Here is a 24,847-nt window from a genome sequence, read left to right as displayed (position 1 = left end):
CATCTGTCACGGGGGGGGGGGGGCCCTGGGCAGTGTCCCCACCCTGTTTTTCTTAATGAATGCCAGAGTTGTTGTCATTAAACTGGTTCCAAAATACTCGTGGTCTTGACACAAGCTTATTTAGAGCTGAGAATTGTGAGCAAGGCAGGGGCAGTCCCTGGGGAAGGAGCAAGACATCTTCCTGTTCCCCTTCTCACAAGAAATGAAAAGTCAAGATTTCCTTCTCTGGCTTCTGAGATTCAAGCAGAAGCAATGCACCCTGTCAAGTCTTGGTTTCCACGGGCACTTTATTTCCTGTGCTCAGGGGCCCCCTGTCACCTCGTGGACTCTGATGTGTGGCACTCCCACCCCAACTTATTTACGCAGAAAAATGCCCAGCAGCCATTTACATACTCAGATCATGCAACCACCAAGAAGAGTCCCAAAGGTGGTTGGGCAGAACCTTTACCCACAGCCACACGGCATGGAAAGAAAAACGTAGGTTTCTAAACCGGACTTAAATTTTTCAAAGTTTTAGCATTTTTTACTCCAAATGCAATGTTCAATTAATGTAAGGATAAAGAGTTTGTCTCTGAAACTGCCCATAGGAATTCTGCAAGTGGACAAAGCCAGGCCCTTCAGTTGTGGGCTACCTGGTCCAGCAGGTGCAGCCGCCTCACGTAGGTCTCTTCAGTGTGCAGGAGCTCCTGGGCGATGTGGAACAGCTTCTGCGGGTCAGAACACTGCAAGGGGAAGGAAAGCAGCTGGGTTACCTGCAGTGTGCCAGGATGACCAGGGGACAAGAGGACCAAAGGAGGCCACTAGGACTGGGATGCGGCGTCAGTTCTCATAGATGCTATTTCCACGGAGGGCTTCAGGAAAAGCACAATCCTCCCCAAACCAGTCTCCTCCAAACAACTGTACTCCAGAGATGACTCTCCATTCCTGGAGCTTTGACTACAAAAAAAGCTGTAGTGACCACAGAAAAATCTATATTGCCGCGTTGGGGATGTAGCTCCGTGGTATAGTGTCTACCCAGCATGTGTGAGGCCCTAGGTTCAATCCCCAGCACTGTAAAGTTAAAAAAAAAAATTAAAAAGTAATTGCAGAGCAATATCAGATGGCAGTCTGAGAAGTTGCAGACCCTCCTTCCTCCGCAGAAACACAGACTTGACAATAATATACAGACTACCAAACCTCTAGGAGAAATACAAAGGCCAGTTGAAAAGCCACAGCACTCACAATTGTAAAATCAAGAAGGGATTCCAGGGGAAAGTGTAGGAAAATTGGTGGCATTTGGCATGCCTGTCTTCATCTATTTGTACTGCAACAGCAAAATATCTGAGAATGGGAACTTATAAAAAACAGAAATCTATTTCTCGCAGTTACGCAGGCTAGAAGTCCAAGATCAAGATCAATCATGAGGTTCGGTGTCGATGAGGTCATAGTCTCTGTTTCCAAAATGATGACTTTGAAGGCTTGCCCCCACGTGACAGAGGGATGAAAGGTCAAAAGGGGGGTGAATGCTGTGTCCTCAAATATTAGAAGAGCAGAAGAGAATGGACCCACAAACTTCCTTTTATTTTATTACTTCTTAATTTTTACAGTGCTGAAAATTGAACCCAGGGGCTCAGGTGTGCTCGGCCAGTGCTCTGCACTGAGCTACAGCCCCTGCTTTCCTCCCTCCCTTTTGTAAGAGCCTTGATTCTATCCACAAAAGCTCTGTCCTCATCATTTATTCACTTCCCGAAGGCCCCACTTCTTGGTTCTATCACTGTAGTGATTAAGTTTTAACATGTAGATTTGGGGGGGCACATTCAGTCCACAGCAGTGACCTTTAGTGCTCCTCTCCCTACGTGGCACAGCAGGGAACAACTGGGAGGCGACCTCCCATACCAGAGGGCCTCCTGCAGGACAAGAATCAAAGAATTAAACACATGCCCATGGTTCTGATGTGACTGACGGCTGCCCCAGGGACTGGACTCTATCTGACTTATCTGAGTGCAGAACTAATGAGATCAGCACAAGACTTTGAAAGTCACTGAAAACTAAGCCTGACAGTTTGTGAGAGCCTCAGTTCTGCAGGCAGATGCCAAGGCAACAAGAGATTGGAGAAGGTTTGAGAGATTCTAGGACCTCTAACTGGACTGATTAGTGAAGGACTTCCCCTTCATAAAGATTGGGAGAGGTAATTGTTTTCTTAAATGCCCAGATTTCAGCACACACACACACACACACACACACACACCCCTCCAAATTACAAGCATACAAAGAAACAGGGAAATATGGCCTAATCAGAGGAATAAAATAAAAGCCTCAAACCAACCCTTAAAAACCACAAATTTATGAGCTTCTTGAGAAAAACAAATCAATATATATTTTTATAAAAGTTCTAAATGAACTAAAAGGACACAGAAGTAACTAAATAAAACCAGGAAGTGATGCATGAGCAAAATGAAAATATAACAAAGGGATTAAAATCTGTAGAAGAAAAAAGAAAGGACTTAATGTCCATCAGATGGACCAACATATCCATGTGGGAACTACAAAGGATAAGAAAGAGAAAAGAGCAGAGAATATTTTGAAGAAATAATGGCTGAAAGTCCCCAAGTTTGGAAAAAAAAATAAACAAATTCAAGAAGCTCAAAGAACTTCAACTAAAATAAATCAAGAGAGAACCTCATGGAACCATGTTGTAAGGGGCTGGGGTTGTAGCTCAGTGGTAGAGCGCTTGCCTGGCACGTGTGAGGCAATGGGTTTAATGCTCAGCACCCATAAAAATAAATATCAAATGAAGGTATTGTGTCCATCTACAACAGCACCCCCCAAAAAAATTTTAAAAGAAACATATTATAATCAAAACATTCAAAATCAAAGACAGCAAGGAAAAAAAGCAATTATTTCATATATAGGGGCTTTCATGAGATTATCAGAGGATTCCCCAGGAAAATTCGCAGGCCAGAAGGGAGTGGGATGATAAATTCAAAACATTGAAAGAGGGCTGGGGCTGTAGCTCAGTAGTAAAGTGCTTGCCTCAAATGTGTGAGGCACTGGGTTTGATCCTCAGCACCACATAAAAATAAATAAAGATACTCTATGTTCATCTACAACTAAATAAATATTAAAAAAAAAAACATTGAAAGAGCTAAACATGTTGGTGCACACCTGCAATCCCAGCGACTTGGGAGGTGGAGGCAGAAGAATCAAAAGTCCAAAGCCAGCCTCAGCAACTTAGCAAGGCCTAAGCAACTTAGTGAGATCCTGTCTCAAAATAAAAAAAATAAAAATAAAAAGAGTTGGAGGTGTGGCTCAGTGGTTAAGCACCCCTGGGTTCAATCTTCAATACCAAAAAAAAAAAAAAAAAGAAAAAAAAAAGTGCTGAAAGTACAAAAACCTGTCAATTAAGAATATAGCATCAGGGTCTCTGCAGCAGCGGCACAAGAAAGTTTCTTCCACTTTTTGACAGAGTATTGGTCGAAAGGGGTGCAGCCGAAACTGTAACCAAAGGAGGCATTATGCTTCCAGAAAAATCTCAAGGAAAAGTATTACAAGTAACAGTAGTAGCTGTGGGATCAGACTCTAAAGGAAAGGGTAGAGAGATTCAGCCAGCTAGTGGGAAAGTTGGAGATAAAGTTCTTCTCCCAGAGTACAGAGGCACCATAGTAGTGCTAGATGACAAGGATTACTTCTTATTTAGAGATGGTGACATTCTTGGAAAGCATGGAGACTGAAACAAATCACTGTTGAAATGGCATCCTATGAAGCTGCCCAGTCCACTGAAGTTCTGAAATCTTTCATCATATAAATAATTTCCGTGTCTCTTTTATAATAAACTAATGATAATCTAATAATAATTTAAAAAAAAAAAAGAATATAGCATCAGAGCAGGGCATGGTGGCGCACACCTGTGACCCAGTGGCTTTAGAGGCTGGAGCAGGAGGATTTCGAGATCAAAGCCAGCCTCAGCCACTTATTGAGGCACTAAGCAACTGAGTGAGACCTTGCCTCTTAAAAAAAAAAAATCATAATACAAAAAAGGGCTGGGGATGTGGCTCAGTGGTTAAGTGCTCCTGGGTTCAATTCCCAGTAGCAGAAAAAAGAAAAGAATATAGCATCAGGCAAAACTGCCTTTAAAAAATAGAAAAGAAATTAAGACTTTCCCAGGTAAAAAAAAAAAAAAAAAAAAAAAAAAAAAAAGCTAAGGGAGTTCTTTAGCACTCGACCTGCTCTACAAAAAGTGATGAAAGGATTCCTTCAAGTTGAAATGAAAGGATGATAAACAGCACACAATGATACAAGGTTCTCTAATACAGGCAAATACATGGATGAATATAATAATGTAGAACTAGAAAACAATAGCATAGTGAAAATCCACAGAAATATACAAATTAACTAACACTTTTAAACAACCAATAGTTAAAAGAAGAAGTCATAGATAAATTTTAAAAATGCATTGAAATTAAATGAAATGCCAACATACCTATGAACGGACCATTGAGAGGGAACTATTTTAGCTGTAAATAGGCACGAATGTTCAAGAAAGATCCTGAAGCAGGGCTGGGGTTGTGGCTCAGTGGTAGAGCGCTCACCTAGTACGTGCGAGGCCCTGGGTTCGATCCTCAGCACCACATAAAATCAAATAAATAAAATAAAGGCATTGTGTCCAACGACACCTAAAAATATAAATATTTTTTTAAAAAGATCCTGAAGCAGCCACCTAACTTTACACTTCAAGAAAAGAATAGCAAGCTAAAAAAAGAATAGCAAGCTAAACTCAAAGCTAGCTAAAGGAAGGAAATAGTATAGATCAGAACAGTGATAAATGAAACAGAATGGAAAAACAATAGAAAAAAATAGACAAAACCAAGTTGTTTTTTTTTAAAGGTTAGCAAAATTAAGAAAACTTGAACTAGATTAACTTTATATAGAGAGATAACTAAGATCAGAAGTGAAAGAGGGAACCCTATAATTGATACCATGGTAGTAAAAAGATCCTGAGAATACCATAACAATCATACACTCCCAAATTAGACCATCTAGAAGAAATAAATGTTTAGAAACACATAACCTACAAAGACTGAATCATGAAGAAATAGAAAATCTGAGATCAATAATGAGTAAGGACATTAAATCAAAAATTTCCCAAAAAAAGTAAAGTCCAAGGCCAGGTGGCATTACTGGTGAATTCTACAAAATGTTTAAAAAATTATCATTCTCAACACCTCACCCTACACTTAGGGAGCACCGAAACTCAAAGTGTTAAATGCTTAAGTCTAATTGAGCCTCAAGTATTTTGCTAACCCTAGAAGAACATCCACTTTTAGTTAATGGGTGGAGATTCTGCCCCGGAGAAATTCCTGTCTGAGAACTGGCTCAACCTCCATGAATCCAGGAGTGCCAGCCCAGCCATCCTGATCCCCTAGTGGTCCCCAGCCCTCCTCCAGTCCCTGTGGGAATGGCAGCTTCACACCTGACCAGGCGACCTCACAGGTCCACTGAGATCTGAGCAACCTCGGGGCCAAGAAGAGTGCTGCTGCGTGTGTCCCTAAACTTTTCCTAATGCCTTTCTCTTATGACTCTCAGGTTCTAGCTAACTCCTCATAGTGCAGAGCCTGGTGCACTAGCTTGATGTGTCACCCCCTGTCCCACACCAGGTCTCCTAACTGGACCCAAGTTGAGTGGGGCAGTGTTGCGGTTGGGAGCTGGAATGTCCCTCAAAGGCTGGTGTGTTAAAGATTTGGTCCCTGGCCTGGTGCTACTGGGAGGAGGTAGAAACTTTGGGGAATGGGAAGCCTGTAGCTCAGTGGGAAATGGCCTGCAAGGGGATTGGGGGACCCCAGTCCCGTCCTCTTGGTCTCTCTCACTCCCCGGCCATGAGTTGCCTGGCTTTGCTTCACGGTGTGATCTTGCCAAGATGGGCCACCAAAAGGACAACCAATCATGGACTGAAGCCTCTAAAATTGTGAGCAGTCAAAATAAAGCTTTTCTCTTTGTAAGTTGATTTTCTCAGGTATTTGTAGTGATGAAGGTTGACTAAAACAAGGGACAAGGCCCAGGGTCCTGGGCTCCTGGACCAATACTAGCCCCCAAGGACCTGGTGCATGGTGAATGCTTATTCTTTTTTTTTAATTTTTTTATTTTTTTAGTACTGGGGATTAAACTCAGGGGCACTCAACCACTGAGCCACACCCCCAGTCCTATATTATATTTTATTTAGAGACAGGGTCTCACTGAGTTGCTTAGTGCCTCGCTGTTGCTGAGGCTGGCTTTGAACTCCTGATCCTCTTGCCTCGGCCTCCTAAGCCACTGGAAGTACAGGTATGTGCCACCATGCCCAGAGAACAGTTATTCTTATGGGTAATGGAAGCACTGGAGACTTTCCTTTTTTGGTACTGGGGATTGAAACTAGGGATGAATAACCACTGAGCCACACCCCTAGTCCTTTTTATTATTTATTCTTATGTTGAGACAGATTCTCACTAAGTTACTTAGGGCCTCACTAAGTTGCTGAGGCTAGCCTCCAACTTGTGATCCTCCTGCCTCAGCCTCCCAAGCCACCTGGAGTCTTTCTATTATGAATACTGAGACCTGGGCCTTCCCCAGACCCAGTGGGCAGGCTTGGGGGTCTGCAGTTTTCCCAGCCCCCAGGAGGCTGAGTCAATTGGCCCAGGCTGGGCTGGAGCAAACTTTGAGAGTCTTAGGTGGTATGACCTGTATTAGCTGCACCCCTTCTTTTCTGTATTCTAAGTCTTTCTGATCCTGCAGGGACTGACCCCTGTCCCCACTCCTACACTGGTCAATTCCTAGAGATGGTAAAGAACTCACCTTCTACCACACCTTACAAATGCAAACCAACCAACTCCAGTCCACACCATCACCTCCTTTGGGAGGATCTCACTCTGGGCTACTACCCACCGGTGCTCATCACCCCAGGGCCAGATACCAGAGAACCAGGGAGAGCCTTCTGCCCCAAAGCCTGCTGAAGTTCTAGGAATCCAGCACCTGCTCACCACGACAAGGCTGCTGCCCACAGTTCTTCCTCGCGCTCTGTCTCTAACTGGCCCTCGGGCTGCCCATGTGGCCCCTGTGGCATGCTGTGCCCCTTTCTGCTGGGAACTATGGTCACCAAACTATGTTTTCACTGGCAGCTATCTCCTGGTCTGGGGATTGAACTCAGGGGCACTCAACCACTGAGCCACATCCCCACCTGAATAGTAACAACCGTGTGAACACAGGTCCCGGCCTTCCCTCTGCAGAGCTGGCTCACAGTGGCCTAGGCATAGCTAGCTGCCTTTCACCTGCCAAGCCCACACAGTTAGCAGCAAAACTGCTACCAGAGCCAGCAGGCCCCACCCGGCCAAATGCCTCCTGGACCTGGTCATTTGGCAGCTTGCCTTCATCTCTAGGAGCACAGGGCACTCAGCCTCAGCCATGCCCTGTGGGTGACCCTGGGGAAACACCATGCTCCCTGTGCCTCAGTTTCCCCTTTTAGAAAATGGGTGGTGCTCCTCCTGCTTTCCTTGAGGCTCGCATCTGTGGGTGGCACCACCAGTAAGATTGACCATCACCCCTTCCTAGGGTGGGGGATGCCCCACCATGCAGCATGGAAGTTGAGGCTCAAGGTTAAGGTCGCTGCCCAAGGTTACAGGTGGGGCTGGCCTGGCTTTTCCCAGCTGACCCCACCCAGAACCCTCCCCTTGCATGTGTGCTTCTTATTTGAAAACAAGGCCCAGATGTCATCGACCACAGATCTCAAACCCTCCCCAAGGAGGGCCCCAACAGACTGTACCTGAGATGGAGGGAGAGAGGCCTACCTGGGCCAGGCCGGTGTCCTCCTCAGCTCTTGCAGGGCTCTTCTCAGGGTCAGGCTCCTCACCCACGTCACTGTCAGCCTCCTCCTGGGGGCTGTCCTGCAACGCCTGGCTGTGCACACCAGTCTCAGAGTGCAGCCCCAGCATCGTAGGACCTGGGGGGACCTCAGGGCCCTCCTCACAGGGGAAGCTCCCACAGGTTATGCTGGAGGACGGGCTGTCAATCCCACTGTCCCGGTTGGGGATCTTCATGAGGCTTCTGGGCTCCCCCAAGGGGCAGGTGTCTGGAGTGCCGTCTCCTGCTGCAGCCAGACTGTCAGGATCCCCTGGGTGGGTGCCAATTCCAATAGGAAGCTCTCGAAGCTTCCCCAGGGAGGAGCTGCCAGGCCCGGCATTGGTGACAGCTTCTGGGGACATCGAGGATCCCTCACCTGATTCCATCCTTGAAGCAGAACTCAGTGGGCTCTGCGGGAAGCTGCCAGGGAGAAATGAACCCAGCTCAGGGGAGCCCCTGAAAGCAGCCCCAAGACAAAGTCAGGTAGGGCTGCATCCGCAATGTCGACACCCTGGTGGACTTCCGCGGGGTCCTGTCTGGATAGGCTGTCAGAACGGCACATGGAAAACATGTGATTTTAAAATCATGTTCTTCTACATGAAAAAACAAAGTCATTCTCCAGTGTAGCTGTGGCGTTCCTGTGGGATGAGGCCATCCAATGCTCAGTAAGTTCAAAACAACCGCGGCCAGAGCACGAGCACAGCAGCTTCCATTCATAACGCACTTTTGTGTCCATAGTATTTTGGGAGCTGATGATACTCCCAGAAGATGAGGCTGGGGTCCCCAGCGCCTTCACCTCCTCCCCCTGGCCATTACCATCACCTGCTGCACAGTGAGGAGCAACCTGCCCAGCCCTGACCTCCCACTGCCTCCCGGGGGAGGGCCAGGTGACAGGTGGGAAGGTGGGTCTTGCCCCAGGATATAGGCTCAGGCCTTTGCCTCAGGTGACGGTCACTTACCTCTTAGCTAATGCCACTGAGGTTTGACAGGTGAGTGTCTGCTTCCTGCTGGTTCTGGGGTTGGCCGGCAGAGGCTGGACGATTTGATGGAAATCTCCTGCCTAGCAGGTTTGAACTGGAGCCATTTGGGACCTACTGGAAAAGCAGCAGAGGAGAATGGAAACAGTCTCCTCCAGCTGGCACGCGGAGCAGCCCCAAGACCCAGTTCTACAAGCAGGGGGTGGAGAAGGGCAGCTCAGGCCCCTCCCAGAGCAGCAGACCCCCAGGCAGGGCACAAGTGTCTTCGAGATGGACGCAGGACATGGCAAAGCCCATCCTTGACCTCTATGGCCACACGCATTGCAGAGAAGGGCAGGGTGGCACCAGCGGCCACACCCCATGCGTGGGCAGTGCCCTGCAACCAGGAAGGACAGATCACCTTAAATATGCAGGAAGTGCCCAGAATGAGGAGAGCGAAGGGCACCACCTGGCCTCTCCCCAGCCCACACCCCTACCTCACCTGGACACCCTCCGGGACACAGGTATATAGCCATTCCCCTGTACTCACACACACACACACACACACACACACACACTCTCTCTCACACTCACAAAGTAGCTCCTATCCTCCCATTGACACGCACACAGTAGCTACCTTGATCACAAACACATTCACACAGTAACGCACACACACGTTACCTCTCTCACATGCCCACATTGACACACAGACTCACATACACTCACACTCAGATATTCTTCTTCCAGAAGCTTCTTTATGTGCTTCCTCCCTCACTGCTAAGCACAATAAATGGTGATCAGTGCAGAAACTGGCTCCTCCGGGTACAGGCTGTCTTCCCTGAGCTGGCACCTGGTGGCCTCACCTCCCAGAGAGCACAGCACACAGCCCACTGCGGGACCAGCTCCTGCGGGCATCCCCTGTGACTTTAGGAGCCAATGGGTACCTGCAAAGCTCCTCCCCACCCACACAAGCTCCTGAAAATTTACTTTCCTGTGGGTAAGACTACCTCTGAGTGGACCTTTCTTCAAGTGACTTCAGGTGGACAGTTATCATTGGCTACTGCCACATTCTTAGCTAGCTTAATGGACAGAAATATTAAGATTTCCCAACAGAAAATACGTGTTTTGCTGCATTCTTCTCATAGCATGGGAGATAAACTCAAGTTTCCAGAAGTCAGACATGACACTGAGATAAAAGTACACGGAAGGAATGTGGGCTGTGCTCAGCCCTCGTGTCCAAGAGGCAGCTGTCTGGCAGGGCAGAGTCTGGTTCAACCCCAGCTCAGAGGAATTATGCTTCTGATCAAGGTGGAATAAACCAGATTTATTCTCACCTGAAACAGCAGGACATGAACAAGACTCTGTAAGCCAGTCAGCAAAGCCCCGTGACCCCTGAGAGGAGGGATCAAATGGGACAAGCCTCCCTGTTGCTCCCACTCACTGTCTGCAGACCGTGCTGGGCCGAGGAGTGGGGACGGGAATTCTCCAAGTTGAGAAGACAGAGCTGGGAGTCTGGGAGACCAAGGTGACTGGGGCTTACAGAACAGAGCCCCGGAGAGGAGAGAGCCACACAGAGAAAGAACCTGGAGATGTGAAGGGGGTCCCTCAAGGACTGTTCAGCATGTAGATGTGAGGAAACAAGAGAGGCTAGAGAAAGAATGGCCTGAAAAGATCAGAGGGAGCATTCCCTGAAGCTCACACAGGGCAAAGCAATCCCTCTTCCTACCAGCCAGTCTTGAAAGTCCAAGGTTGACACACAGACTCACATACACTCACACTCAGATGTTCTTCTTCCAGGGCATTAGGGCCAGAACTCAGGAGGGACATGCCCTCTAAGAGTGGGGTTAACCCTACAGTACCCATTGTTCTGATCTCACCTAACAAATCTTAACAGGAAGGCCAAACTGTTAACAACTTAGCTGCATCCCTGAAGAGAGCTCAAAAATACTCAAATAATTTAAAAACAAAACAAAACCCAGCTCCCAGCAAAAGAAGTCACAATGTCTAGAATCCAATCAATAATTACTAGACACACAAAGAGACTATACGATCCCTAATAAGGGAAAAAAACAAACAAAACAAAACTCCATCAATCGAAACTGACCATAACAGACACAGATGTTGGAGATAGCAGACAGGAACATAAAGACATGGATTATGTCTGTATTTGAATGATGGTGACAGAGTGGTCACTGCAAGTCACTGTGATCCTGCTCAGCTTTTCCTGACTTGGTTTGGTGGCTTTACATTTAAACCCCAGCAAGACCATATCAGCAGTGAGCAAGGCACAGGGTGCCCTGACCACACAGGTAAGATGATTGAGGGCCAACCAAATCAACACCACCTCATGGCCTGGAGGTGCCCAGAAGCACTGAATACTCACCTCGGGGTCTCAGCCTGGGAAGTGCTTGAGTAATCACTGATGAAACTAAGGTTCTCTGTCCTCACTGCTGAGAACACAGCGGAGTGCCTCATGCCTTGGAATTGGGGTGGGGGTCAGAACAGGAAAGAGGTACCAGGGCAAGCTGGGTGGAGAGAAAAGGAGACAAAGGTGTATGTGCCTCTGTTCAGATGCCTCGGTCAGATACCCACAAATCCAGGTCACACTACCACCTCTAAAAGTGACTTGTACTGTTTAAAACTGGGTGAGTCTGCTCTAGCTTGGATTTTAAATCTCTCTGAAGTGTCCATGTGCTAAAGGCTTGGTCACCAGCCTGTGGTGCTACTGGGAGGTGGTAGAAGCTTCTGGAGGCAGGGTAGGAGTTAGCTCACTGGGAGTCTGTCCTGGAAGGGGATATGGGGATCCCAGCCTTTTCTAGTCTCTCTTTTTAATTTCTGGCTGCCTTGAAATGAATAGGCCTCCTCCACTAAGGTACTGTGCCACCATTGACCCAAAGCAATAAGGCCAAGTGACCATGGACTGAAACCTTGGAAACCATGAGCCCAAAAAAAAACCTTTCCCCCTTGTAAGTTGATTTATCTCAGGAATTTGTTACAGCAATGAAAAGCTGACTAACACAAATGGATAAGCAAAATGCAGACTATCCAGACAATGGTATGGTATTCAGACTTAAGGAAGGAGGCTGGACATATGCGACAACACGGATGAGTCTTGAGGTCATTATTCTGACTGAAATAAGCCAGACACACAAGGACAAATTATTATTATTATTAGTAGTAGTAGTATAATTATTAGTAGTATTATTCTACTAATCTGAGCTTATGTGGGAAGGGAGGAGCTCTGCAGGTACCCATTGGCTCCTATAGCCATAGGGGACACCACTGGAGCTGGCCCCACACTGGGCTGTGTGCTGTGCTCTCTGATTTTTGGGGGAGTTCATTTTCCAGGGACCAAGGACACCTCATTGGGTGACAAATCCAGAGGGAGAAGGAAGGGGAGGAATAGAGAGCCCTGCCCATTCAGGAGGGTCAGTCAAGCTCACCAGAGGCTCCAGGCAACCCCAGCCTCATAGATGGTCCTGCCTGGACTTTCCCCTGCTCTGACCCCAGGCCCATCTTCTGGGCTCTCCCTGGGGACATGGCAGCCCCTCATCCCCCCACGCTGAATGTGGCATGGCCAACCTCAATACATTGTTTCGTCTTGAAGGCAACATAACGATTATTGGCCCCAAGACTTTGCATCTAGCATGACCCTGTTTCTACCCTTTGCTGTCCAGACAACCAGGTTCAAACTCAGTGTCTCCCAGCTTTAGTCTCCTAAAGCATCTCCATCCAGGCCTCTGTCATAAGCAGAGGCTGAAAGTTCTAGTCAACTGCAGCAGAACTTGGTAAAAATCATGCAACTGGTCCAGAGATAATGATTTTTGTCTGAGGTTGGAAGAGCAGAAACTCAGAGATAGTAAGCCCAGGAATGCATGGGGGTCAACACACGGAAGTGTAGCAAAAAGTTCTAGCATACCACTGACAGGGCCACCTGTCACACAGGGTTGCTGTGTCCAGGAAACCAAAAGCAGTACCATTTTTACTTATATGTTTACTCAGTACTTTTTGTTTGGTTTCTATTTTTATTTTCTCTTTAAATTTTCTACTTTATTTATTTACACTTTATATTTATTTCCTATATTTAGTCTCTATTTTGATTTCTTTCATTGAGAAGGAACATAAATACCAACATTACAACCATGAATGAAATATTACTGTTCATTATCATACATTAAAAAATGAGAAAAATTAAGATTCAGCCTTTAAAATAGAATAAGATTCCTTCCCTATATGAGTAGCTAGATGTATGATAAAGAAAGTAGAATCTCAGGATGGGCACACAGCTATTCCCTACAAAATTATTTGAGGGAATGTATTTGGCTATATATTTGAAAATTTTCATAATAAATATTGGAGCAAACAATTTACCCTAAAGCCCCCAAGATCCTTGGTCCCCCCTCGTGAGGGAGGAGAGATTCTGAATTTCATTCTTTCCATACATTCAGGCAGCTTCTCCCAATGAACACTCTGGGATCCTGACATCATTCTACTTGTGATAATGCTTGATATTTACCATTTAAAAAAAGTAAATGAATAATCCCAGCAACTCAGGAGGCTGAGGCATGAGGATCTTAAGTTCAAAACCAGCCTCAGCAACTTAGAGAGGCCCTAAGCAACTTATGAGACCCTGTCTCAAAATAAAAAAAATAAAAAGGGCTGGGGATGTAGCTCAGTGGTAAAGGATCCCTGGATTTAATTCTTGTTATCAAAAAAAAAAAAAAAAGTAAATGAAACAAGACAAAAAAAACAAGAACTTCTTGGCAGCCTCGAAGCTAAACCAAAATTCTCAACATATGTGTCCCCTTTGACCTCTCCTTCCACCCCTATCCCATGCATCGTACCACTTCAAGGACCAGCACCCCTCACTCCCTGTTTTATCCAGCTCTCTGCTCCCGACAGGCCCTCCCTAGAGAAGACAGCCCTCCACCCTCACCTGTCCTGCTCTCCCTCAGAGCATCTCTTTCCCCCACTCTTGCCCCTCGTCATCCTCCTCCCTCTCGGGATGTAAGTGAGGTAGGAAGAGCCTTATCTCCTTCATGCAGCCCTAGGCCTGGTACACAGGACTCCATATTTTGGGGGAATAAATAAATGCATTAATTTGAACTGGCAGAGCAAGGAGTTTTTATATCCCCTCTAAAATATTCTTTCCCTTAAACAAAAATATGTTTTGACTGAGTCCACATTTTAAAATAACAAAATCCAAGTTGAGATCACGAAAGGCCTCATTCCACCTCAGAGCAGTCCTGGCTAGGTCAGGCCATCACATCATCTTATCTAAACACACAGTGACCCGTCAGGCCACAGCTGAGACAGGGAGGTCCAGATGGCCAATTCCCGGCTCCAAGTCCCAGGTATGACTTGTAAGAACTAAATGTGGAAAACCCCCCTCCACAACAGAACCTGCATAGATTTAAAATCCATCATCAGACAAAATATGGGGTCTAATTGACTAGACCCCCCAACTTCACAGGATGTAAGTGATCAGGTCATCCCACTTCACAGATCTGAGAGTCCAGTTGTCCCTCACTGGACAGGCAGGGGGAAGAGCATTGCAGACAGCAGGGAAGGCAGGAAGACTGAGCAAGCCAGGGGATGTGGGGCTGCAGTTGAGGTGTTGGAGGGGGGCAAAGAGGGAGAGGAAGGGGCAGAGACTGGTGGGGTCAGGACAGCTCTTGACAGCCAGCAACGAGGCAACCCAGTTGGTAAGATGAGTTCCATTCTGATTTTTTTTAAAGATTGTAGGATGCAAGGAGGATCCATTTGTGGGGGCCTGGAAGCCACACCAACAGTGGGTTGATGGTTATGGAGGATACTGTCCTAGCACCTGAGTCAGGGAACCCAAGGAAGAGCAGGGCACAGTTAGGCCAAGTATCCCCCTCTGCAGAGCAAGAGGTGCCGTGTGCACAGGGTCATGTCATCAGACTGCAGTAGGCTCATCCCCAGACTGTCATGTGGCTGTCCCCATTTCACACAGGGTCTTTCCCCACCCTCTTCTTCACTACCAGCAAAGACACATCCATGGCTGGCAGTGGCCCATTTCCCCCACTGGACACTGACTCCCTCGTCACCTACCAGGACCCATAAATATCTGCAGAACGGAGGATCCAGTGACCCGAGGAAGATGATGGCAGTGAATGAAGGGCCCCTCATCTCTTGTCTCCTTCCTGGGCTGGCGTGGCCCCTGCTCACTGCCAGTCACCCTGTGCAGGGATAGGCAGGGACAGGCTGTCTCTGCAGTGGCCGGCTCTGTGCTTTCTTTTGTCCTTGTTCATTGTTTTTGACACACGCTCATCCCTGAGCCTCCTTGTAGCTGCAGAACACTCCACAAACCCTGTCTCCTCTGGGTTTCACATCTGCCCAGTGCTATCCTGGACTCCTTCGGCCGCTCCTTTTACTATGGAGCCTCAGTTTCCCCTTCTGTAAATGGGGATCGTGATAGGCCCACCTGGGGCAGGTAGGGAGGGTGCTGTGGGAGCTCCAAGCACAGGTTCAGAGATTCCTGAGGTTATCATTCTAGCCCATGAGCCACTCTTCAGAGCACAGGGCAGGAAAGCCAGACACAACCTTCCACCCTCCCACTGCGAGGAGGCTTCTCAGAACAAGGCTACTTCGGCTCTAACCTCAAAGAACAACATGCTCCAGGCCTCTGTGTGCAAAGGTCACAGTCCAGTGTGGCTCTGAGAGGCCTTTCACCTTGAGAGGTGCTGGTCTCTGTGCAGAGGCAACAGTCCCCTTGAAGACCGGAACCTGGGCCTCAGCCTGGGTAACAGCCCATCTGGGACAAACCACTTCCTCCCCTCCACACTGCGGCCAGCCCCACCCAGCCCCCAGGCTGCTGAATGTGTTGTCCTCTCTGAAAATTTGTGTGGGGACCCAGACAGTCAACTCAGAGACTAGGGGGCCTGGGGGCAAGCTATCAGAGTGCTCTGTCTCCATTTCCTCTTTTGTTAAAAAGGCTTCCCACAGCCCCTCTGGGTGCTGGGAAGGGCCAATCTGAATAGCCTCAGAGCTGCTCCCATCTTGAACCTCAATGAACCAGTGGAATTCAGATTCCACTTCAGAGACAAGGAAATCGAAGCAGAGTGGGATTTGCCCCAAGTCACAGTGCGAGAGAGAAGGCTCTGGTGGAGTTTCTTATCCCTGCCATTGGCCTGGGCCTGGCTCCCAGACGCCATTCCCCCACAGCACTTACCAACCTCAAGAAAAATGGAAATGATATGGACGTCTCCAATAATAAGGACCCCGCTCTGCAAGCTCCATAGATCCCAGAGGCTAGTGATCCCAATCCCGGAAGTTGCCCGGGACCCTTCCTTAGGCATTGTTGTCCTCTCTGCACCATGTGAACAAGTACTGTGCCACCAAGTTGGGCTGCTGCTGCTGCTGCTGCTGCTATGGCCCTACCTTTGAGCTGCCTGCCTCTAAGGTGGCATCCCCAATGCCCCAGGCTGCCCAGGCCCAGCTAGGGGTCCCAAGGAGGCCTTGGTGGACTCAGTCCTCCTTCCTGGTAGAGCCTCCTAGAAGAGCCATGTCTGTTAATGTCTAAACTATGAACTTCAGAGGAAGCTTCTGGAGCCACAGTGAATAGGAAGGCCTGCATCTGGGACTGCCTTCCCAGGCTTTGCCCCCAGGCCTGGGTGACACAAGAGGCACCTAGGCTGTGGTGCCACTGCCTGAGGCACCACTCAGCACCACGGAGTAGCTTCCGGCCTTGAAAACGTCCCCCTCCCTCGAATGGTTCTTGCTTTGCTCCAAATGCCTCCACCACCCCAAAGTCTCCCTCACAAAACCAGACAGTCTTAGGGCTCAGCGAAGATCCCTGGAGCCAATCCCCACTCACCACTCGCTATTCTCCCAGGCAAGCATCTCTTCCTCTCGGGCTGAACTTCATGCAGTAGCAAAGCACGACTTCCTCTTTCTAATTTTCACAACACAGGGTCACAAAATGATGGCGTATTTGCATTTCCGTATCATTACGCAGCATGAGAAGAGCTGGGCTTGGTGGTTCTGGAGAGCCCTCTTTGCTGGGTGATGGGGGCGCAATCCTCAGCCACAGCTGCACCCACCCACTGGTTAAAATGTAACAGGCTGCTGTGAGGGGCCCTAAGTGTTCTGGGCAAGGACCACCACCACTCTCCTGCCTCTGCCTTTGCAGCCACAGATGTCTCTGGGGAGGAGGAGCCCAGCAGGGTTGGCCCAGAAGCCCTGGCAGAGCCTTCCAGAGCTTTATGGGTGGAAAAAATGAAATGGCCACAGAAGATTGGAAAATAGGGAAGCCCCGCTTCAGACAGCTTATTTTAAGGAGCTATCAGGGGACCTAGACAGAGCCCCTAACTAGACCCCAAGAGGCTCCCTTGTTGTCTTAGGGAGAAAGTCAATGGAAAATAAAACAGGGGTGCTGAAAGACTTAGACTGCAAAGTCTGACTCGGTTGTACTCATGCCCTGTTCATGCAGCTCCAAATTCTTTTTTTTAAGCAATTTTCCTGGGTCTTAGTCTCCTTATTGTCAGATGGGGGTGATCACATAGGCCCTTTCAGGGGTATCGGGAGGGGCGTCACATGAGCTACCAACCTCAGGGCACCTGTGGCAGCGCCTTGTACCAGGGAAATGTCATGTGGGTGTGTGACAAGTAAAACCAAGCTACAACCACAAAAGGCATAAAGGGACCTGTGAAAGGGGTGATGTCTGCAATCCATAGTGACTTCCTGGAACATTTCAACAGAGTGTGAAATAGAGGGGTGCTTGGTGAGTTCCCCAGTGATGTCCACTGTGGCTGGAAATGGGGTCTCATACCCACAACTCAACTCCTCCAAATGTTTGCCAGTATTTTTGTTGGGATGAGGATGCTGGGAGATGCCACCCATTTCACTCTCTCAGGTCATCTTTCTCTTAACCCCAGAAAATTGGAAGAATGCTCTAGAGATGCATGACGGAGCATGCATTCATTCCCCTCAACAAATGTGCAGCGATGGTCTTGTGTGTCCGCCCTGGAGATGGAGGTGAGGCAGAGCTTGTCCCTAGGTTCTGTCTGACTCTTCTGGGCCCCCATCTGAGGATACAGAGCTGCTGTGACCAGCAGCAATAGGCACAGGTGGCTGGACAATCTCAAAGGCTCAAGCCCTGGCTCACGGGTGGTCTGGCCTTTTGTACATCAGAGCCTCATTTCTTTCTTTATAATATGGGCAAAACACAAGACATCTGTGTTGGAACTGTTGTGAGGAATGACAACCTGGCCCATGGCATTCTTTGACCGGTGCTCAAGGAATCTCAGCAGTTGTCATTTGAGTCACCATTGCTGAAATTCCCAGTGTCCAGGCCCTGAAGTCTTAGCTTCCATGCCCCAAGGGGACAACCCCCACACCAGGATGCAGCCCGGGACCATCCAGACACTTCCAACCAAGCCAGGAAGGATAGAGTCTGCCACCACTGCTCAATACAGCTGCCCTCTGCTGAGATATCCCAAGCCAGGAGGCTGGTGGTGGGATCTTATCAGGACCAGAGACCAAGGTCAGGGCTCACCAAGAGTACAGAAGTGACTTAAGGAAGTCAGGATGAACACTGCAACAGAGTGGCAGGCCATGTGTGAAAACCCACAAGGTAAAGGACAAAAAAGGGAATATGGGTGTGGGGGAATCCATGGCTTAAAAGCAGAACTGAGGCTAAGTGTCCTCTTGTTCCTAATTAGGGGTAAGGGGAGGAAATAGAGCCTCTATCTGGGGGTGGCACCATCTTAAAAAAAAATCATTGTGGGTGGACCAGCAGTTGCCACATCCTGATAGCTACACCCTGTGTAGCCCTTTCCACTGTGAACAGGACTGACTCATGGACACTAGTGTCCAATGGGACCTGCAGAAGTAACAAAGGTGACTTCCAAGACCAGGTAATACATAACACTGCCACTTCTGCAGGGGTGGGGATGGGGTGGAGGCCAGCTACCATGCCAGGAGGATGCCCAAGCAGCCCTGAGGAGAGGCTCACATGGGAAGAGCTGAGGCCCCAGCCAAGAGCCAGCACCAACTTGCCATGAATGAGTGAATCACTTTGGACATGGACCTTCAACCCCAGTCAGGCCTTCAGATGAGACCACAGCCCCAGCTACCACTGGACGGTAGCCTCATGAGACCCAGAGCCAGAACCAAGCTGCACTCAAATTTCTGGCCCACCAAACTAAAGAGAGTTAATAATCAATTACTACTGTTTTAAACCAATATATTTTGAGTAATTTGTAAGACAGCAATAGTTAAGCTACACAATATTTTCATGAGGAAGAGCAAAGGGTGGGTGACCTGGGGTTGGAAGAGGGAAGATTCAGCTCATGGAAGAGAAGCACCCACCGGGAAGAACAGCACACATTCTGATTTCTCTCATTATTTCATTCATGTCCCAATGGTTCAACCGAGTCCTTAACCCTGAATGGATCCTAGTGGCCATGGAAGACTCCCGCAGGCCACCGTGAAGATCTGTTTATGCTGAGCAGTTTCCAGGACCCTGAATAGCTCTGTGGAGGTAGAGACTCTTCAGAGGAGGGTTGTCTGCTCCCTCAGCCTCACAGACGCACTCATCCTCCCCCAAACAGTTCACTGCATGGGGGAGACAGCTCCAGTGAGGAGGGGGGCTCTCCCAGGCCCCTGTTCTTTCCAAGGACCCCCTAAACCCTCCCTACCAGGAAAGCCAGCAATGACTTGGGGACAGATGGGGTCCTGGCCAACACCCATCTGTGAAGGTCAAGCAGCTGTAAAGGTGGGGACCCTGAGGGACCTGGACGGAACTACAGGTCAGGTGAATGAGAGCAGGAGGGCAGAGACTGCAAGGAGGAGCAGGATCCTCTCTCCTAGGGAATGTTCCCTGGGAGTGTCCGCTCATCAGGAGGCAGTCTGCAGCTGCTGTGAAGGCAAGTCAGATGCCTTCACTCAGTCAGTCAACAACCCTGTGGGAGCATCTACTAGATACAGAAGAACAGACTGCAGGCTCTCAAGACAGTTCCATAGAAGGAGGCTTTTAGAGGCCCTTGAGTCTGCCACTCACTCCTCCTGAGCAAGGTCCTTTTTCTTATTTGTTAGGGTCACGGTCACTCCAGCAACAGGGGCATGGTGCTCAGAGTCCGACTGCTTTTCCAATCACCCTCCTATTTTGGGGAACTGAGAGCCACAGATCCCACATCCTTCCTGGAAACCTTCAGACTCCAAGAGTTGGACAAAGTGCCCAAGTGATTCTCATTTTTTCAAAAAGACAAGAGAAATATCAGATTCGCAGGGCAGGAGTAGAGTGAGAACCACCGTGGTTACTTCCAACCCCTCTGGATAGGGAGCCGCCTTGGTCGGCACCCCAAGACAAACCCTACTGAACACTGGACTTATAGACTAGACCAAGGGAAGCAGAAGCTCCCAGAGACAGTGTGGACCGCTTATGTGGCTGTCTTTGGGTGGTGAGGCTCTGGGGAGGTTATATTTTCATATAACACATAAATTTCAACAAAGAACATTTATGATATTTGTCATCAAGAGAAATGCCAATCTGTTGAAAAATAAGAGAATGAAAACTCTCACGGCTCATCCAAGACTCCCAGCCCAGAGCTCTTCACACAATGAAAGCCAGCTGTCTCCATGTCTGTTTATGTACGGAAATTTTAATTTCTACTTAGCTGTCCTAAATCTCTCTAAGGAAAAATGCGGTCAAGAAACCAAAAAAAAAAAAAAAAGGATGCTGAGTGTAATTTTGCTTTCCAAAAAAGAGATTTTTTTTTTTTTTTGCAAAAAGTTTTCGGGATTGCATTAAACTGAAATTTCATTTGACTCAAAGAGAGACAATATTTCCTGAAACTTTACCTTCATGGGCCTTCCCTGATCAGGCAGTTGAGGGGAGGACAAGCCCAGATCTTGGACCCCTGAGACCTGTGTGCTGTCAAGCTCAGTGGCATTGGATGGATCCTTTTGCCCCAACACAGAGCGAGTATCTTTCAACACCAGGACTCTAAGGGGCTCTCTGGAGAAACGTTTGTAAAAGGCAGAGAGAAAGGAGTAACTCATTTCTCCTCTTTATCTAAAAAAAGAAGAAGGAGGAAAAGAAGAAGGAGAAAAAGAGGAAGAGGAGGAGTGGGAGAGGGAAGAGCATTAAAAAATATTTGACAGTTTAATCCTCTTAGCCAAAGGATCCTTTAGCATTGAACCCAAGAGGTAATCCATCTTCAACACTGAGACAAAGTGACATTTTGAGAACTCCCCAGACAGGGGGCGTAATTACAGGGCGGCTCTGGCAGTCAGCTGTAATATTTGAGCTTGAAGTGGAAGCAATTTTTTCTTATCTTTAACAAAAAGCTCTGATGTGTCTACCCTTTTGCAAAAGCTGTGCCTGGTACTTTTTTTTTTTTTAACGCCGTAAGAAAAAAATGATCCATACGTAAATAGAGAGTGATACATAAAAACTAAGGCATCAAAGGGGTGGCCACACCCCCACTCAATCAGGCCCTGAATAGAGGATAATTCTAGCATTGTTATGGGACAGCTGCATGGCGTCAACCAGGAATGTTCCAGAGCCCAGAGAGATGCAGGGGCCTTTCCTAAGCTCTCGATGTCCAATCGAGGCATCAAATTCTGCCAAGTGGTATTTTCACCATCACTTGGATCCTCCCTCTACTATTCAATCCTCAGTCTCGGCTCCTGACTAACCAAAGCCTATTCAGAATTCAATAGCATGTGTGTGTTTAGAGGGTTTTCTTTTGACCCAGGAGGTTTGGTTTGAGGGGAGAGGATAACTAAAAAGGACAGAATGAGGGACACCTCAGGATTCCTATAGCAGCACTGTCTTGAGGGAGGGAAGGAGGGAGGGAAGGAGTTGGTTTGTTAGTTGGTTCACTGATCAGCAGTTGGCTAGTTGGTTGGCTGAGACCCTGCAGAAGGCACGGGATTCTTCCAGCACAGGGAACTACACAACTACTCAAAAGGCCACCGTAAGACGAGTGACTACATTCTTCTCGGCACACACAGGATAGTAACAGGTACCCCAGGGATGGGAGCTGGTAAGGCTCGGGTAGTGTTAGCCCTTTTGATCTTCCTAGGCATATCTCTGCACAGAAGTACCTTCTCTCTCCTGGGACCATGGGCCGTGCAGCCATATGTTGGGCCTCAGACGCACCCCTTGAGGCCCAGGTAAACGGGAACACTGAGCCAAGCCCTCATTCAAACCCATCCCATCCCTAAGCATCCCCAAACACCTCCCCTTGGTGCCCCCCTCTCCAGAATGTCCTGGAGAACCATGAATACCAGCGCTGACCGGAAGCTGCAGGACTGAGATGGCCCTGTGCTCACAAATTTGAGAAAGGAACAGACGTGCATGGTCTCCCTCCAGTGCGGGGGAACGCTTGTCAGACACAGCTGTAGATGACAGGCTTCTGCTGCAAGCCACACCTGGCACAAATACACTCTTGGTTCCTCTACCCCACAGAAAGATGCCAGGGGGTAATACATGACCCCATTCACAGCTGGAAAAACCGGAAACACTTGTCTATAGTTGTACAGCAGGATGGGACAGATTTCCACCATCTTTCTAGGCACCAGCCCCCCAGTGGCATGTGCCCCACAGTGTCAGGTGGACACGTTCTACTCTGAGCCCCTAGATCCTGCGAGATCCAGTTTCCTGAGCAGCACCTAGACAGATCCAGGCTCTCAACAGCCTCAAAGGAGCCTACGGTCATCCACAAGCCTCATGAAGGTCCCCAAAGGAGGAGCCCTTATTTTTGTACATAAGGAAGCAGGCCTTTGATCCCAGTTCAGACCTTACCTATGGACCAGTGTCTCTGTGAGTCATGAGGCCTGAGGATGAGGAGGTGCCCTGGGGACACAGCATGATCCCAGAGCAGATGCAGTGGGAGCAAGCTTCCAGCCCTGGGTGAGCAAGGTGGGAATCCTGTCCCTCAGGCCCCAAAGCCAGCTGGCCTTCAGAGGATGCCCCTTGCCCTAGCACAGGGGCCAGAGAAGGAAAAGCCACAGGCTAGGGAGCATTCAGGATTCACTGCTGTTGAGAAACACCTAACTTTTCTGCACAAGATAAAGTCTGTGACAACCACACTGGGCTGGGGTTCGCTGTCATCTTCACACTTTACAAAATTCAATCCTATCCATTCATATACACTGGGACACAGAAAAGCACACACATCATTCTTTTTGCTTTGAACTGATTTTAGGTGATGATGCCTCTATGCCCAATCAATTCTGGAAAATGACATAGAAAACTATAGCAAAAGAGCCCAGAAATTGAGGCACAAACTATAAACAGGCCACTGCCACACAGCCTTTCTGTAAAGTTCTCAACCCGATCTTCCCCAAGAGCCAGTTTCCTTAATGAACCTTGAACTTTCACACAGCAATGTAAAAGAGCCCTTTTCACCCTGGTTTATATTCTCCCTTATAAGAAGTGACACTTGGGGAGATGTCAAGAAGCAATAGTAATACTAACAAAAAGAAAAGATAAGCCTGGCATCTGACCTGGGGTACTGTTGCCATGGGAACCTCACAGACAATGGTATATTTTTTTTAAGCACACTAATTTCCCTTCCCATTCATTTGGGGGAAAAAAAATAGGAAGAGTGGCGCGAGGGTGGGGAAATCCAGAAATAAATCAAATCTCATCGCAGCAGCCCACCTAGGACATATCATTCAATAAATGCACAGATAATTCTGTCCCGGAGCCAGGGACCCCAGACCACAGCAAGGACAGTCATGGTGGTCTCCTAACAGCCCAGCCTCACTCGAGCGTGCTCAGAAGGCAACAGGCTGCCTTCTGACCCCCTCTTCAAATCACACACCAAGCAGCCGTCCCTGTCCTGAGGAAGGGTCCCACCAGTTCCACCCACTGGAAAATCAGCAGCAGGGAAAATGACCCCCACGGTACCCCAAAGCCACCCGAAATCTAACAGACTCACCACTTTCCCTTGGGGATGAAAATCTTTTTTAAAAAACAAGCAGAGCGGGTGGCTCCCCACGGGCCTGAGCAGGGGAAACTTGGAGGCTGGCCAGAGCTCCTGCCCAGGGGCAGCTTCCGGAGGAGTCCTGAGTGGGTAGGATGCAGGGGGGTAGGATGCAGGGGGGTCTTTCGGGGACGCCAAGGGTTGAAGGGGGCTTCCAGGTGCTGATCAGCCCAGAACTGAAGCCGGCTGGAGGCTGGCGGGGTGGTCCTGCCTCCCTGGCAGCCCCCTTGTCTTCTGCTGGCCACAGCTGCAGGCACACACTGCGCCCTGACAAAGCCCGCACGTGGAGAGTTAGTTAGAAGGGGCGGGCACTCAGCCTGGGATGCCACAGACTGGTCCCCATGGTAACCAGCAGGCAGGCGCTGGCCTGGCTGTGAGCAGGCGCCAGGGGTCTGGAGGAGCAGGGGGGGTCCTCGTGGATTTTGGGCTCAGGGAGGATCCTGGAGGGAGGGCTACTTATTTATCTTGACACCACCACCCCACCACTACCTCCACCTCTGACAGACTCTTCAGAGGGTCCCGGGGCTGCAGGTATCTGTAAATACTCCTGCTTTGCAGGGAAGCCCTTTCATAGAGTGTGGACACTTTACCCCGGGCCAGGGTGGCTGTCGTGGGAAATGCGCTTCTGTTTAGGAGATTTTTGTGTGGAAGCTGTATAGGAGTGCGTATGTGTGTGTGATGCGTGTGGAGGGTGTGGAGTGGGTGTGAGGAGCCCTGATGGTCCCCGCCATGGCGTGCACTTGTTTTAAGTGGGGAAGGCAAGTTGTCCCTGTAGGAAGCCACCCCCACAGTGCTTGCCAGCTGATCAAAAGAGGTCATAAAGTGGCAGCTCTAGGTGACCAGAACAGTCTGGCTGGCTGTCTCCAGTCCCAGAACTTCCCAGGGGTGGTCCCTTCATCAGCACACCACCACCTCACTGAACATTCAGAAGTCATCAGAGCAATGTCCAAAGATCTACTGTGGTACCCTCCACAGGACTGCTGATAGGGCATGGAGGACATCAGCAATTCAGAAGTCTTTACTTCTACAAAGTGTGTGTGTGTGTGTGTGTGTGTGTGTGTGAGAGAGAGAGAGAGAGAGAGA

The 24,847-nt window shown here is 48.7% G+C and overlaps 2 protein-coding genes across 7 annotated transcripts in view; one reads left to right on the top strand and one right to left on the bottom strand.

Moving 5' to 3' along the window:
* Positions 1 to 16,920, bottom strand: part of FGD3 (FYVE, RhoGEF and PH domain containing 3) — a 43,788-nt gene extending 26,868 nt beyond the window's left edge. For 2 of the 6 annotated variants that reach the window (XM_081262732.1, XM_081262727.1), the window contains exons 1-5: positions 16,642 to 16,920; positions 11,185 to 11,326; positions 8,805 to 8,939; positions 7,794 to 8,390; positions 633 to 722 (exon numbers count right to left, since the gene is read on the bottom strand). In XM_081262732.1, coding sequence (XP_081118858.1) covers positions 633 to 722; positions 7,794 to 8,231 — 528 coding nt within the window. In that variant the 5' untranslated portion in view covers positions 8,232 to 8,390; positions 8,805 to 8,939; positions 11,185 to 11,326; positions 16,642 to 16,920. Of the gene's footprint in view, positions 1 to 632; positions 723 to 7,793; positions 8,484 to 8,804; positions 8,940 to 11,184; positions 11,327 to 16,641 lie in introns of all 6 variants that reach the window. The other 4 variants (XM_081262729.1, XM_081262728.1, XM_081262731.1 and 1 more) reach the window with 4 other exon arrangements.
* LOC308632027 (10 kDa heat shock protein, mitochondrial-like) lies at positions 2,670 to 3,726 on the top strand (the record flags this gene model as incomplete). Its single annotated transcript, XM_081263684.1, has 2 exons — positions 2,670 to 2,674; positions 3,410 to 3,726. 2 exons carry the CDS (start codon positions 2,670 to 2,672, stop codon positions 3,708 to 3,710), a joined length of 306 nt encoding a protein of 101 aa, XP_081119810.1. The 3' UTR covers positions 3,711 to 3,726.
* Positions 16,921 to 24,847: the final 7,927 nt, after the last annotated feature.

Source organism: Spermophilus citellus, assembly GCF_964194105.1.
Source record: "Spermophilus citellus genome assembly, chromosome: 12".
Classification (NCBI taxonomy): Eukaryota; Metazoa; Chordata; class Mammalia; order Rodentia; family Sciuridae; genus Spermophilus; species Spermophilus citellus.
Note: the sequence above shows the minus strand (reverse complement) of the source record. Positions and strands in the feature narration are given on the sequence as shown.